At 54.5% G+C, this 14,010-nt stretch overlaps 1 protein-coding gene across 2 annotated transcripts; it reads right to left on the bottom strand.

The window, feature by feature from the left end:
* Positions 1-13,187, bottom strand: CRYBB1 (crystallin beta B1). 2 transcript variants are annotated; one of them, XM_043437834.1, is made up of 6 exons: positions 12,980-13,187; positions 11,185-11,364; positions 9,241-9,359; positions 4,889-5,021; positions 2,152-2,294; positions 1-268 (listed from the first exon to the last, which is right to left on the bottom strand). In XM_043437834.1, the coding sequence occupies exons 1-6, from the start codon at positions 13,058-13,060 to the stop codon at positions 85-87; spliced, it is 840 nt and encodes a 279-aa protein (XP_043293769.1). In that variant the 5' UTR covers positions 13,061-13,187; the 3' UTR covers positions 1-84. The 2 variants fall into 2 exon arrangements, with proteins under 2 accessions (XP_043293769.1, XP_043293780.1); XM_043437845.1 differs by lacking the exon at positions 12,980-13,187 and adding an exon at positions 11,925-11,947.
* Between the last annotated feature and the right edge of the window lie 823 nt (positions 13,188-14,010).

Genomic DNA, 14,010 nt, shown 5'->3' with positions numbered 1-14,010 from the left:
TTGGCTTCAGGAATTTTTATTTGCATAGGGAAGGTGGGGATGATGAGCCTGCAGCAGGGCGGGCCACACGAGCAGCGCGTGGACTCACTTGGGTGGCTCGGCGGCCAGGACGGGGAAGCAGCCTTCGCGATGCCACTGCCGGTCACGTAGGCGGCGCACGGCCTGCATCTGTGGCTGGAAGGCCCCCCACTCATTCCAGTGCCGGAAGTCGCCAGGCTCCAGGAGGTACTGGTACCCACGGTAGCCGGGATACTGGTAGCCTACCCAGCTGGGGGGAAAGCAAGAAGGATGGTGTGGAGGCGGCCTGTCTCACTACCTGGCACCTGGACGCCCCCTTGGACCAGCCGGTCCTCCACCCAGCCCGGCAGCCTGCTCTCCACCCCTCACCTGTCCTCGCTGGCTGGGGCCACCCAGGGCTCCTCTGGGCGGGCTTGGCCCCTTCCTACTGGCTCTGGGCAGTGATCTCACCTCTCTGACAGATCTCGGCTTCCTCCTCTAAGTGAAGCGGGGATGGTCATGGGAGCTGGTTTATGAGGGTTTGGGGGGCCAAAGGGGAAAATGAATCAAAGTACTTTGCTAAGTGGATTGCAGATACATGGTAGGGAAACTAATATACATTCCACTGAAAGTGATGACCTGGAGCTCAGAGAACAGGATCCAAGGGAGTGAACACAGGGCTTGGGGACTGGTTAGCAACAAGAAGGGGCACTCTTGTTTCAAAAAGTAGTTTCCTTTGTTGGAAAGTGAATTTGTGTGAAGTGGCTGGGAACACACCTTCTGGTGTGTTCAGACAACCAGTTCAAATCCTAGCTCTGCCATTTCCTAGGTAGGTGACTTATCAGAACCCCAGCTTGCCATCTGTGAAATGGGGATGATGACAAACCTGCCTCATGGGTGTATTGTAAAGACTCAATGACTATTCATTGAAAGAAGTTAGCATGGTGCTCGGTCCATTGTAAGCACTTAATACAAGTTATTATCCATGATTAATTTCTAATTATGCCATTGCCTCTGCTGGGAGGGTCTTTCCAGGTCTCTCTCAGACCCCTGCTCATCTTTCAAAGTCTGGCTTAAGTTCCAGCCTCCTCAGGTAAACCTTGGACCTGTCCTCCACTCCAGCACAGAGAACCCAGTCCCAGAAACCTTTCTTCTCCCTCTTACCTCCATCTCTTATCTATTATTGCTGGACATCATCTCACAGGTGTACTGACATCTCCCTGCTAGACTGAATAAGCCTCTGAAGGCAGGAGCTAAGCCTTCTTCACCTCTGCCTCCTGCTGTGTGCCAAGCACAGAGCCTGGCTTATTGACAATGTTTGGTAAATTTCAGATGGCTTACATACTGGAATACTGGGTCTCAGGGAAGGACAAAAGAGCAAGAAAAAGACCACAGCCCTGATGGTGTTATAGAAACTCAGAAAAGCATCTGGGGTGGAGAGTTGGATGCTTTCCACGTGCCTCGAGGCGATCAGGGGTGTCTCGTATGGTTCTCTGGAGGCAGGGGGATGGATAAAGTGACCTCCTTTGGGTATCTGGCCCTTCCCTGAGTTCTCACGGACATGGGGTGGGGGTGGGGGCCTCTGTTTTGAAAGCTTCAAATCCTAGAGTTCAGAGCAGAAAAATCCTCTGGGATTAAGAACCCTGATGTGCCCATTGTATAGAGGACAACACTGAGACGCCGAGAGGGCTTGTGGCTCACCCAGGTGCCACAGAGCATCAGTGACAGGGTCAAGGCCCTTTCGTTACAGTCTCACCTCTCAGATGTCTCTCTGCTCATGCCCCCAGAGGCTCCAATCTCCCTGGATATTTCCGTTTCCTTGACCCACACAGACTGGTCTACTCACATCCACTCTGCTCCTCCTCGCTTCACTATTTCTCCAACCCAAACACGGGGCTAGAAGCCCCTACTCGCTCCATCTTCCCACTTCTTAGGATAATTGCTAGCGTTGTTTACACCAACACGCAATTCATCAACACATGATTCCACCTCCGCCCCCTAAGGCGATGACACTCTCTTGGCAGAATCCAGGCCTCCGGACTTTCCTGCACATCTGATGTTGCATCCTGTCTGGGCAGGCTCGGGGGGTGCCCTCCCAGCCTGCCTGAGCTTGAAATGAAGCAGGGGGTGAGGGCCCATAGGAGCAGAGCTTACGTTCCGCTGGAGACCTTCACACTGCCCACGCGGTCACAGAAGCCGTAAACCCAAAGGCTGGGCACATCATCCTCCTGGATCTCCATGGTGTTGCCCTTGAAGTTGGCCCCTTCGAACAGGCAGAGCTTGTGCTCCTGGGCGTCCTGGGAAAGGAGAGAGGGGGTCAGGGGTGTGAAGGGTGAATGGGGCCTCCTGGAGGTGGAGAGAGAGAGAGAGCTGAGCCTGCTCAGGCCATCACGGGACTGACCCCGGATTGTCAACATCCAGCCTCGAAGCGCCCTTCTCATCTGGAAATATGAGGATGTCAGCCTCTACTTCACAGAGCTAATCCATAGAGAACACTTAGCATGATGCCTGGCATACACCAAGTGCTCCAGACAAATTTACTCAATATTTTTATTATGCTGATCAGGGGTGCAGAGGCTCAGAGACGTTAAGCTTCTTGACTGGCGTCACACAGTCAGCCAGGGGCAGAACCCTCCAGAGAAGCGTGTCCCTGCTCCCATCCCCTCTTGCATCCTGCTCCCCACCACTGCTTCTGCTGCAGCCACACCAGTCCCCCCTTTTAGCTCCTTGTTCCACCCAGCCCGTCTTCACTCCAGGAACTCTGCCCCCACTGTCCCCCGGAAGGCTGTGCCCACGGCTGACTCGGCGCCCATCTTTGGGAGCTCTCTCCTCGGATCACCCCCAGCCACCCCCACCCTCCTCTTCCCCAACACCAGAGCCTCGGTTTCCTCTTCCCCTCTCTGAGCACACGCTGCATGGCCCTCATGCAGTAAGCACCACGGCTGTTTGCCATTACAGGTGGATTTCTGTGATTAGGTTTTCAATAGCTGCCTCCCACGGGGGCAAGGACCCTGCCTGTTGCAAGCACACTTGCACATCCAGAGCCTACGACAGAGCCTGGCAGAAACACATCCACGTGTCTGTGGTAGAATGAATGACTGCATGTGGGAGATGGTCGAGACAGAGATCCCTCTAACATCCCAGGAGAGAGGGCTGGAAAGGAGCCAGGGAACCCAGCTGGGAGAAAGTTGGAGGTAAGAGAGAAAATGGGCCACCCAGGACGGTGGCAGGGCTACAGGGAAGGGACTAGACCAGTGGCTCTTAGCCCTGGCTACCCAGAGACCTCAGAGGCATGGAAAGAAACCAGTGCCTGCGAATGAGCCCCAGAGATCTGGATTCAGTTGGTCTGGGGTGGGGTCCTGGCATTGGGACTTTTTTCTAATTATATATTTTATTTAAGCAAATATGTCTAAATTATGCTAATTTCAATAGGCGGACAACACAGCAATATTAATGAGGTCTTTAAAAAAATTTTTTTGGTTGTGCATGTGGCATGTGGGATCTTAGCTCCCAGACCAAGGATTGAACTGGCACCCCTGAGTTGGAAGTGTGAAGTCTTAACCACTGGACCACCAGGGGAGTTCCTAATGAGGTATTTTACATTCTTATTTTTTCTTTTTTGCTATGTATTCAAAGCCTGCCATGTATGTTACACATCTCCATTCAGACTAGCCAAGATTCGCGTGTTTAAGAGCCACATGTGGCTACTATATTAGACACAGCAAAGCTCAAGAAGCTACTGGAAGTGGCCCAGCTGATTGCTGTATCGAACAACTGTATGTTGACCTAGACTGCCTTATAAGGACCATTGATTGGGAGAAGAACCCATGAATTCTCACAAAGCGTCCATTGTTAAGGCTGATAATTCAGCCTCAGATTCCGAGAACATGATCAGGTTGGATAACCCATCTACATAGATCTGGTGAGGCCAAACAACTGGCTGTGGGCACCTGGTAGTCTCAAATGGACGTGCATGAAAACTCTTTATGAAAATTCCCACCACGGAAAGCAGAAGTTGTTACCATCATCAGAAACTGACCTTGGTGAGTGAAGATGTAGCTGGTTAATGAATCGCCATCAACATAATTCTGAAAAAAAACCTGTGAATGGCTTGGGGATAACTCCAGCCTATTTCAGCTTTGAATCTTCTTGAAGTTACGTTATTTCCATTAGTTAAACATTACAAAGGGGCTAATTCAGTACATAGTCTTATTGTCAGGGAGTTCACTGTGCCCTTCTGCAATATCCCTCTTTGCAGCCATCATGTAAACTTCAACCTGCATGTCTGGCACTTTGGGTGGGCTTTGAGACTTTTCAAAACTCCCCAGGAGGCTCAGTGATAGTCTGCCTGCCAACGCAGGAGACGGGGGCTCCATCCCTGACCTGGGAGATCCCACGTGCCCGGAAGCAGCTGAGCCTGGGCCCCACCACTGCTGAGCCTGCGCTCTAGAGGCCGGGAGCTGCCACGACTGAAGCCTCTGTCCCCGGAGCCTGCGCTCGAGAGAAGCCACCGCAACTAGAGAGCAGCTTGTGCGCTGTAACGAAGGGCAGCCCCGCTCTCCGCAACCAGAGAAAAGCCTGCGGACAAATGGAAACCCAGCAAAGCCAAAAAGAAAGAAATGAAACTATATTTAACAACAAAACTGGGTTCCGCGTGCCCTGGGCTCCTGGCAGGAGATGGGCATGTGATGAGCATATCACGGGTGCCTTGTGAAGTGACCAGCATAGAGCCATTGCCCTTGGACGAGCTCAGAGGTCACCGCCCAGCATTCCTCCTTCATTTCTCCTGCTCATCTGACGCCGTGGCTGTCCTGGCCGTCACACCAGAGGCTTGCTCCTGCCCTGCCCCAGAATCCTCCCCCGTCCCGAGCCCGGCCCAGGGGCCACTCACCATCCGGACGGGTCGGAAGGACATGAGCCGGTCGCTGCGGTAGCTGCTGGACCACGTGTCCCAGCGCGGGTACTCGCCTTTCTCCAGGACGAACATCTCCCCCCGGAAGTTGGACTGCTCAAAGGCGACCCAGCTGGATGGGGAGAGAGGTGGGCAGGGTGGGGAGAGTCAGGAGGGGCGGAGGCAGAGGGGAGAATCCATCATGGGCAGAACCCTCTCCCCCGACTCGCCTTCGCATCTTTACCTTGCAACGCAGCCCCAAGGCTGGAGGTGGGGAGAGGCTGATCCCACTGACTGACGGGGAGACTACCGGCAAGACGCTTCACTTCTCTGCACCTCGGTTTCCTCATCTAACTTGCCTATCTTCTTGAAGTTGGTGCAGGATTAAATGAGATGGTGTGTATAATTACAGAAGCCAAATATTTCCCCAGATGTAGGATTTACACATAATTTTAGCACTGTGAGGACTTGGGGGAAATAACCTATCAGAAAACATTTTTAAAAAACCCCAAAGACTCTTGAGAGTCCCTTGGACTGCAAGGAGATACAACCAGTCCATCCTAAAGGAAATCAGCCCTGAATACTCATTGGAAGGATTGGCACTGAAGCTGAAGCTCCAATACTTTGGCCACCAGATGCAAAGAGCTGACTCACTGGAAAAGACCTTAAGGCTGGGAAAGATTGAGGGCAGGAGGAGAAGGAGAAGGGGGCGGTAAGAGGATGAGATGGTTAGATAGCATCACTGACTCAATGGACAGGAATGTGAGTCAACTCCAGAAGACAGTGAAGGACAGAGGACCCTGGCGTGCTGCAGTCCATGGAGTCGCAAAGAGTGGGGCATGACTTAGCGACTGAACAACAACAGTAATTTATCTTTGGATAAGGAAGAACAGGACACCAACCAGAGCCTTCAGCAGGCTATTATACTGTGTTCACGGTAGGAATCTTTTCCACAGAAACCTTTTACTTACGCAGGTGACACTATCTTTCCATTTGTAAAAATGATGCAAAAAGTTCTTTTGATATATATTTATTTGTGTCAAAAAAGGGTCCTTTTAAAATGAAGTAGGGACTTCCCTGGTGGTCCAGTGGCTAAGACTCCACGCTCCCAACATAGGGGGCCTGGGTTTGATCCTTGGCCAGGGAACTAGATCCCACAGGCCGAAACTAAGAGTTTGCATGCCACAGCTAAAAGATCCCACAGCTGAGCCTGGCACCTCCTCAGGTGCCACAACTAAGGCCCAGGGCAGCCAAATAAATAGATATTATTTTAAAAAATCAAATAAGTATATTAAACAAAGAATATTCCTGGAGATATGGGGGTAGGGAAAAATTGATACAGGTGCTTGAATCATGTTTTGATGAAGACTGGCCTAGCACACAGAATACAGTAATCAGAACAGGGGCAGTGGAAGGGGAAATGAGAGTAATATTTGCCTCTCAGATACCTATGAGAATTAAATGTGATTGTGCACATGTAGGTGTTCAGTTCTCTAAAAGGGCTAATTACAAGCCTGACATCGGATGGGGGCTTTCTCAGTGCAGCCTGATTGAGGATGGGAAGTGAGCTTTTGTTAAAAGGACCAGGGATTCTGGGGGAGATAAGATGATGCCCATTTCACAGATGAGAAGGCTGTGATGAAGGAGCCCATTAAACTTTCCTCACTGTGTTTCAGAGTTCTCAGGGAACAAGAGAGGGCTGGGGGATGCTGACATTAGTCTCACCTCCCTGATGGGGGCTGGGACCCTCCTCTACCCAGAATGAGAGGGGGAAGATGGGGGCAGGGGAGGCTACTACCACGGACTGAAATAGAATGTGTCCAAGGAGCCTCAGGTCTCATCTGAGGAAGGCGCCAACCCACACAGCAGAGTGACAGAAGTGATAATGCAGATTTATTCTTCCAGAATAGAGGTGAATCTGCCTCAGCCACACAGAGGCTGGAGCATATGAGAAAAGGATGGGCAGATGGATGGGCGGGTGGATGGATGGATGGAGGAACTGATGGTTGAATGAACAGGCAGATGGATGGATGGACAGGTAGGTAGCTGGGTAGATGGCTAGATCTATGGATCTATGGAGGAGTGTATTGATGGCTGGCTGGATGCATGGTGGAGAATGGATGGATGGAGGGAGTGCTGAATAGAGGGATAAATAAATGGATGAAGAATGAATGTGCAGATGGATGGATGAACTGATCTGTAGATGGATGAGTGGGTGCATGGGAAGCCTGTAGATGGATGAGTGGGAGCCTTGGAAGATGGTGCCATGCAGGAGTTAAGAGGACAGACTTTGGAAACAGACAGACCCCAGTTCTAATCCCAGTTTAGCCATTTATTTTCTGTGTGACTCTGGGCAAGTCACTTTAGCTCATTAAGCCTCCGTCAAGGAGAAGAAACCTCTACCTTGTCAGGAGGTGATGAGGGTCTAAAGCGAAAACACAAGCAGCAAGATCATTCATGATTAAAGAGGAAGGGAAGCCGGAGATCTGAGCTTATGGGAAGACAGACACTGATGTGGTCTTGCCACCCTGACACCGTCTCCTAAAACTGTCTTATTCAGGAGTCACAGTGCCCAGTGAGGACCTGGTATATGAGCGAGGAGTTGTCTATATTAGTGCCTTTTCTCATCTCCTGTGGCTCATATGAGCAAGGAGAGAGGTAGGGCAGGAATCTCAATTCACAGATATGGGAAACTGCGGCTCAGAGGGGTTAAGTCAGCAGTCTAAAGTCCCACGGCGGTGGTGGCGGGTGTCTGCTGACGCCCCCCAGGCTTCAGGCGGGCTTGCCTCCCGTCCCCACCTGGGTGAGGGCACCCCTCTCCTCCGCTCCCCTGCCCACCCCATCCCCTCCGTCGCTTTCTCCACCACTGTTTCTCCCAGGGCCCTGCTGGTCCTGACGTGGGCCCAAGGCCCTGGGACACAGGACCTTATCTCTCCCACCAGCTGCAGTCCCAGAGCACACACCAAAGACCAGCTGCATCTTTGTTGGAGGAGAAATACTCTGGGTTTGAGTCACTGATAATGAAAAAAGCCTGAAAACCCAAACTGGCCACATCCGGCAGCTCCTCTTCTCAGCTGGGCTTTGACTCTGTGGGTGGGGCTGAGGTTACCAGCCTACCCCGGCCCATGGTAACATGGCTAAACACACAGAGCACCAGGAAGCGGCGATAATCTTCGTGACCACCAGCTAACGTCTGGGCACCCACAGAATGCCAGCCCCATGCTGCATTATTGCCTTCAGACTTGAGGACAGTCTAGCAGGAGGGAGTGGGGACCATTACTCTGCCCATTTCAGAGATGAGGAAACTGGGGCTCAGGCACTTTACAAGTTAAACAGGAGAGTTGGGACTCACACCCAGGCCTGTCTGACCTCAAAGCCTATCTCTGCCCTCTGTACCACCCAGAGCCCCAGGATGCTGGGCGAACAGGCTGATCACACCCCTCGGGGGCTTTTTGGCTGGAGAGAGGAGGCAAACGGGCCCAGTGGGTCTTGTCTAGCGGTTGGGCCTGCGCCCTGAGCGTAGTCCACAGGGGTTGAAGTTGGCACAACCACTATATCCAAGGGACAGTTATTCCTGCCTTAGGCCCAGAGAGTCAGGGGCAGCCTGTGGAGCAGGATGATATAAACACTGTGAGTGAAACTTGTCAACCTGAGTCAAACCCAGGCTCTGCCACTCACCCTTTGAGCCTTGGTTTCCCCATCCGTCAAACGGGAATTAGGAGCCACCCCTCCCCCACACAGCACTGTAGGATCACCTAGGTAAAGTCCTCAGTAGGTGCCCTGTAGTACCTCCTGGGTACTCAACAGAAGGTCATTACTATCCTAAAGACTACAAGCTGCCCAGGAGAGGGGCCAGCTAGTGGACACCCGGCCCTTTGCCCTCCTCCTGCCATCAGTGATGGGCAGGGGGCTCCTTCTGCCGCAGAAACAACATTTCTTTAGAGCCTGGAATCATGCCTTATTGTCAGTGTGACCTTATGCTTATCAGATCACCTCTCTGAGCTTCAGTTTCCTCATCTGTAAAATGGGAAGGAGAATCATACCTCCCTTTCCTCCCTCTTGGGTTTGAAACAAGCCCTAGAAATAATACACAGTTGGCCCCAGTACAGAGGGTCCTGCATCTGTGAATGCAGAGGTCAGGCTGGACTATGCCATCTTATACCAGGTACTTGAGCACTGGCAGATTTCAGTATCTGCTGGGGGTCCTGGAACCAGCCCGTGGAGGGTACTGAGGGATGACCCTGTGTGGCCCTGCTAGCACAGTGGAAGGCAGTAAAGAGCAGCTATGGTTGTTTCGGTATTCCTATTTTACTAAGGCTGTGGGAGTGCCCCTCCCCCGCCCAAACACTCACGGTCCAGAGGCGACAATGAGGCTGCGCACTCGTTCGAAGCCACGGTCTCCCAGGTTCAAGCACTCCCCGGAGAATTCCACCCGTCGGCCCTGGAAGTTCTCCTGCTCAAAGACCACCAGCTGCAGGAGAGAAGCCCCCGTGCCCAGGAAGCAGAGTGAGGGGGGGAGTACCTCCAAAGTGGAGAGGCTCCAGGGCAAATATGCATTAAGTACCCATGTACCGAAGAGCAGGCAGTGCCCAGATCACCCGAGAGCTTGCTGGGAGCCAAGGTCTGTGAAACGACCCTGTCCTGCCTTCCCTCCACTTCTGAACTTAGTATCTGTACCGTCTTTAGGAACTGATGGATATTCCTTCCAGGCCTTTATCTGTGCTGTTCCTTTTGCCTGGAATGCCCTCTCCACCACACACCCCAATCCTGGAGCTCATGTCCCCTGTCCTGTTCTAGGCTCAGATGTCACCTCCTCCAGGAAGCCCTCCCTGATACCCTTTCCCTGAGTGAGCTTGGTCGAGTGGCCCCCCCCACCCCCACTGTGCTCACCCCATCAGTAGCATAGGTAACACACATACAGTCACTGCCGGTTTGCTTCTGGGTCTCTAGGTACCCCTCTCCCCTTTCACTCACCCCTTCCAAAGACCAGTGGGGTGGATCTATTTCTGTATCTCCCAGCCCCCGCTTCTGCCACAGAGCTGATGCTCAGGAAACATTCATAAGTCTACCCATCAAACCACAAGAGAGGCCAGAAGCAGGGGCCACTGTGTTTACGTGGGCTAATACCCTCCTCTCACTAAGCATCCAATTTTGGTTTTTGTCCGCTCATGGTCCCCAGCTGGGAAAACCGTCGCCATTCCCTTGAACCGAGGCAAGCGCGTGCCTTCTCCCAGCCCCAGTTTCCCCGGCTGTAAAACGGAGAGAGGTTCAACATACCCATGACCCAGCCCTTCCACTCCTACACTTATCCGCCCAAGAGAAGCTCCTGCAGGTGACATGGCTAAGAACACCCTGACCACATTGTTTATGACACCACAGCTAGCACCCACCCCACGGTCGTCAGGAGTGATGGACACCCTCTGAAACATCACACCGCAGCCACAACAAATGACCCACAGCAATGCGCGGCAGTATCAGCGGCTGCTAGAAATCTCATAGCAAGTACAAAAGAAAAATGAAAACCCCGGAACGGTTACATACAGTATGTTTCAGTAAGTTAAAAACAAATGAAGTGTAAATATCTACTTTTAAAGGAATAATGCATCAAAGCACATAAAACAGCAAGCAAGCAGGTGAGGGGGCGGGGTGAGGATGGCAGTTCCCTCGCCCAGGGGAGAAGGGAGGTGGGTTCCCGGGAGGGTGTGGGGGTTGCGTAGGAGGAGTGGAGGGGCGGGGGCGGGGAAGGGACACTTTGAATTAGATACAGGCTGTCTACCAAGTCCTGGCTTTTCGTGTAATTAGCGGGTTTGCAGATGCGTGTTGTTTTCATGAAAAATTAAATTGAAATTAAACCATTAAATAAGGGACCGCATAAGTAGAAGCCGGCCAGGGAGGGTGGACCGCCTGACAGCGTGTCATGACCCAGTTCTGAATACCCGCGGTTGCAACCCAACCCGGTCCCAGGGGACCGGATGCCTGGCTCTCCGGGAGCCCTTTCAGCTTGACCGGCCGCTTGGAAACACTTTTCGGGAGGAGCTGATGGGGGCCTTCTGCCCGAGAGGACCTTCTGGGACAGCTGTTTCCTGATGCTAACTAAGCCAGCCCGCTTTCTTTCCTTCTGTTTCTTGCTTTCGACAAACTCGAAAGCAGGTGCAAGCCTGTTGGGCATCCTGGCGGGGACGCAGGGGGGCAGGAGGGGAGGGAGAGGCGGGGGGGGCGGGGAGGGGCGGGGAGGGGCGGGGCGCGCAGGCGCGGGGGTGCAGCCCCCACCGCCCCGCCCCCAGGCCCGCGCTCACCTTGTAGTTGCCGGGAGGCAGGTCCCCTTTGGCCGCGGGCGCCGGCTGGGCGGGGGCCGGGGCGGGGCCGGAGCCCGGGGCGGGGCCTGGGGGCGGGGCCGCCTTCCCCTTCCCGTCGGGCCCTGGGTTCACGGCGGCGGTGGCCGAGGCCTTGGCCGCGGGCTGAGACATGGTTGCCGCCTGCGGAAGTTTTGTCAAGAGAACCCTTTGGCCCGGGTTCAGACAGGCCCGGCAACCCCCAGGCTGCCTCCCTGCTTCTCGTCCCCCCATCCGCGAGTATGCTCAGCCTTCTCCAAACTCACCTCCTCTCTTTCTCCTTCTAAAACGGAAGCCTGGAGAGCTGTCTGTCCCCATCTCCTCTTTGGCCTTCAAGGATTTCCCGTCTGGGGGGACCCCCTCACTCCTCCTAGCTGCCTGCACCCCGCTGGCTGCCGTGTCCTTCCTCTCTACCCCCTGGAGTCACTGCTCACGCTCCCATCACTTAGCACGCTTCTTGGCTTAGGGCAGCTACGATGTGCCCCAGCAGATTTCATAGCAAGAATGTCCCAGTTGGGGAGGCCCCGGAGATAGGACCCTCGAGAATGAATGCATCCTTCCCTCAGGATAACCTCGGATCTCCTCGCAGCAATCTGAGGCTCAGAGAGGGGAGTGGGCCTGCCCGAGGCCACCCAGCTGCCAATTGGGGGGACTCCAGTTTTAATGCCCCCAGACAAACCCAGCTACGCGGCTTTGCCACCTACTTATTCTGATCGACTCATCCTTCCATCCTCGGTGCCTGGCTCAGCACTTGGCACATAGGAGATGCTCACTTAACACCTGTCCGGAGACTGCATGAATGCCTCTTCCTCTCTCTTTTTGCTGAAACCGTGTCTCAGGCATTGCCTGGGAACGGGTGTGTGGGTGCAGACACAGGCCTGGGCTGCGGGAGGCTCCTGACACGCCTGTCAGGGTTCTGAAAGAAGGGCTGTGGCCATGTGGGCGTTGGGTGGAGAGACCTTTGGTCACTTCCAGAGGTTCCTCCTTACTTTGGGGTCATGGGCCCCTTGAGTGTTTGGAGAACACCTTGTCTTTGTCCCCGGAGAGGGGGGGGAAATGCCCCCTTTAACTTTGGAGACCGTTCATTCCCAGGGACTCCAGGACCCCCCCTGACAGCACAGATCAAGAGTCCCTGGCCGCAGCTTCCTGAATACTTTCTGTGAAGAAGAGCTAGCTGGGGGCAAGCAGACTCCTCCCTGGGCCGCTCTTGAGAAAGGCTGTCATGACTCTGGGTGCTCTGCCCACCGGTGGGGAGGCCAGACAGCTGGGCCACATCTGTGGCTTCCAGGCTCTTGCTTACCCCGCCCCCTGCCCGCCCCGCCCCCAAAGTCAGGCTCTGAATATCAACACGCCCCTGGGGGGCACTAGGTTCCCTCCTCCCTGGAGAGGTGCTCTTGCTTTCCGCATCCCCTGCCCCCGCCCCAGCCCCAATCCCTCTCTCTAGGCATCGCGCCCTTCCTCCTCCCCTCCCCCTCCCCCTGTTTTCCCGTTTTTCCCCTCCTCTCTGTGCCTGCCCTTCTGTCTCTCCTTCCGCTTCTCTCTGCCCCAGTGTCTTGCCCTGTTTATGCCTCTGCACCCATCTGGTCTCTTTCTTGTCTTTCTTTTCTTCCCTCCCTCTCTTCCTCTCTCTGCCCCCTCTGTCTCCCCACCTGGCTCCTGATGACCCCCTTCTCTCTGACTCTTTATTCCTGCTCTGTCTCCCTTGCTCACTCCCCTCCCCTCCCCTGGGGCTCTTGGCCGAGGGTGGGTCCCCTCTTACCTGGGGCCCTGCTATTTGCTGCTGGAGGACAGGCAGGCGGGCAGGCTTGGTGTAGTGGGTGACCAGGGGCCGACCCCCCATTTTATAGTCTGGCAGACACCAGATCCTGTCTTCTGTGGCACAAAGCGGCAGCTGGCTCAGCAGGCCCCGGGCAGAGAGTCGGGGGGGCCTCGGAGCCCCGGCCCTGCTGGGTTCCTGCGGAGGGCAGCACTTTCCATTGTGAGCCCGGCACGCACAGCAGAAACCCTGGCCAGCAGCCACATGGCCTTGCCTCTGCCGGGCCCCTGCCCCGAAGCCACTCTCACAAACACTCGCTGGGGATGGGCTTGTGATGGGGTTCCCACTAGCTGCCAATACAGGGAAAGGGGGAGCCTCCAGAAGGTCGGTTGGAGACCTGGGTTTGAATCCAGGCTCAGTCACTCTGTGCCATGTGGCCTTAGCAAAGTCTCCCCCTTGGGGCCCCTGCGTCTGTGGTTATAAGTGGCTCAGGTGTCCCTGTGGGGTTGCCTCACAGGAAGGCAGGGGACCAGGGGTAGCACTAACGCATTACCCCTGCCATCTGGGTCAGTCCCCAGGACAATCCACCTTATCGGGCACTTTCATTATACCCATTTGGCAGATGAGCAAAACTAAGGCACAGAGAGATCAGAGCCAGGAATGGGCTGGGTGCAGGGGGAGCCGGGGAAACCAGTTGGGAGAGAGAACAGGGACTCGGGTTGGGCAAGTAGAGAGTGACAGAGAAAGAGGGATGATGCAGACGGAAATACGGAAGGGTGATGGCGACAGAGACAGACAGACAGACAGAGACAGATGTCAAACAGAGCAACAAAGAGTCGGAACAAGGGAACAGATGCCAGAAATCTCCTCATCCAATCCCCTCATTTCACACTTGGAGAAACCGAGGCCCGGGGGCGGGGAACCATGGGTTTCCACACGGCCACACGGGATGAGTTGACAATCGAGCCAGGGCTGGGGGACCGCGGGGTGCTGTCGGGCCACGCCAGCCTGCAGTCTGCCTCCCCGGCCCCTGG

This window comes from Cervus canadensis, chromosome 1 (genome assembly GCF_019320065.1).
Source record: "Cervus canadensis isolate Bull #8, Minnesota chromosome 1, ASM1932006v1, whole genome shotgun sequence".
Lineage (NCBI taxonomy): Eukaryota > Metazoa > Chordata > Mammalia > Artiodactyla > Cervidae > Cervus > Cervus canadensis.
This window is presented reverse-complemented; position numbering and strand designations above follow the sequence as displayed.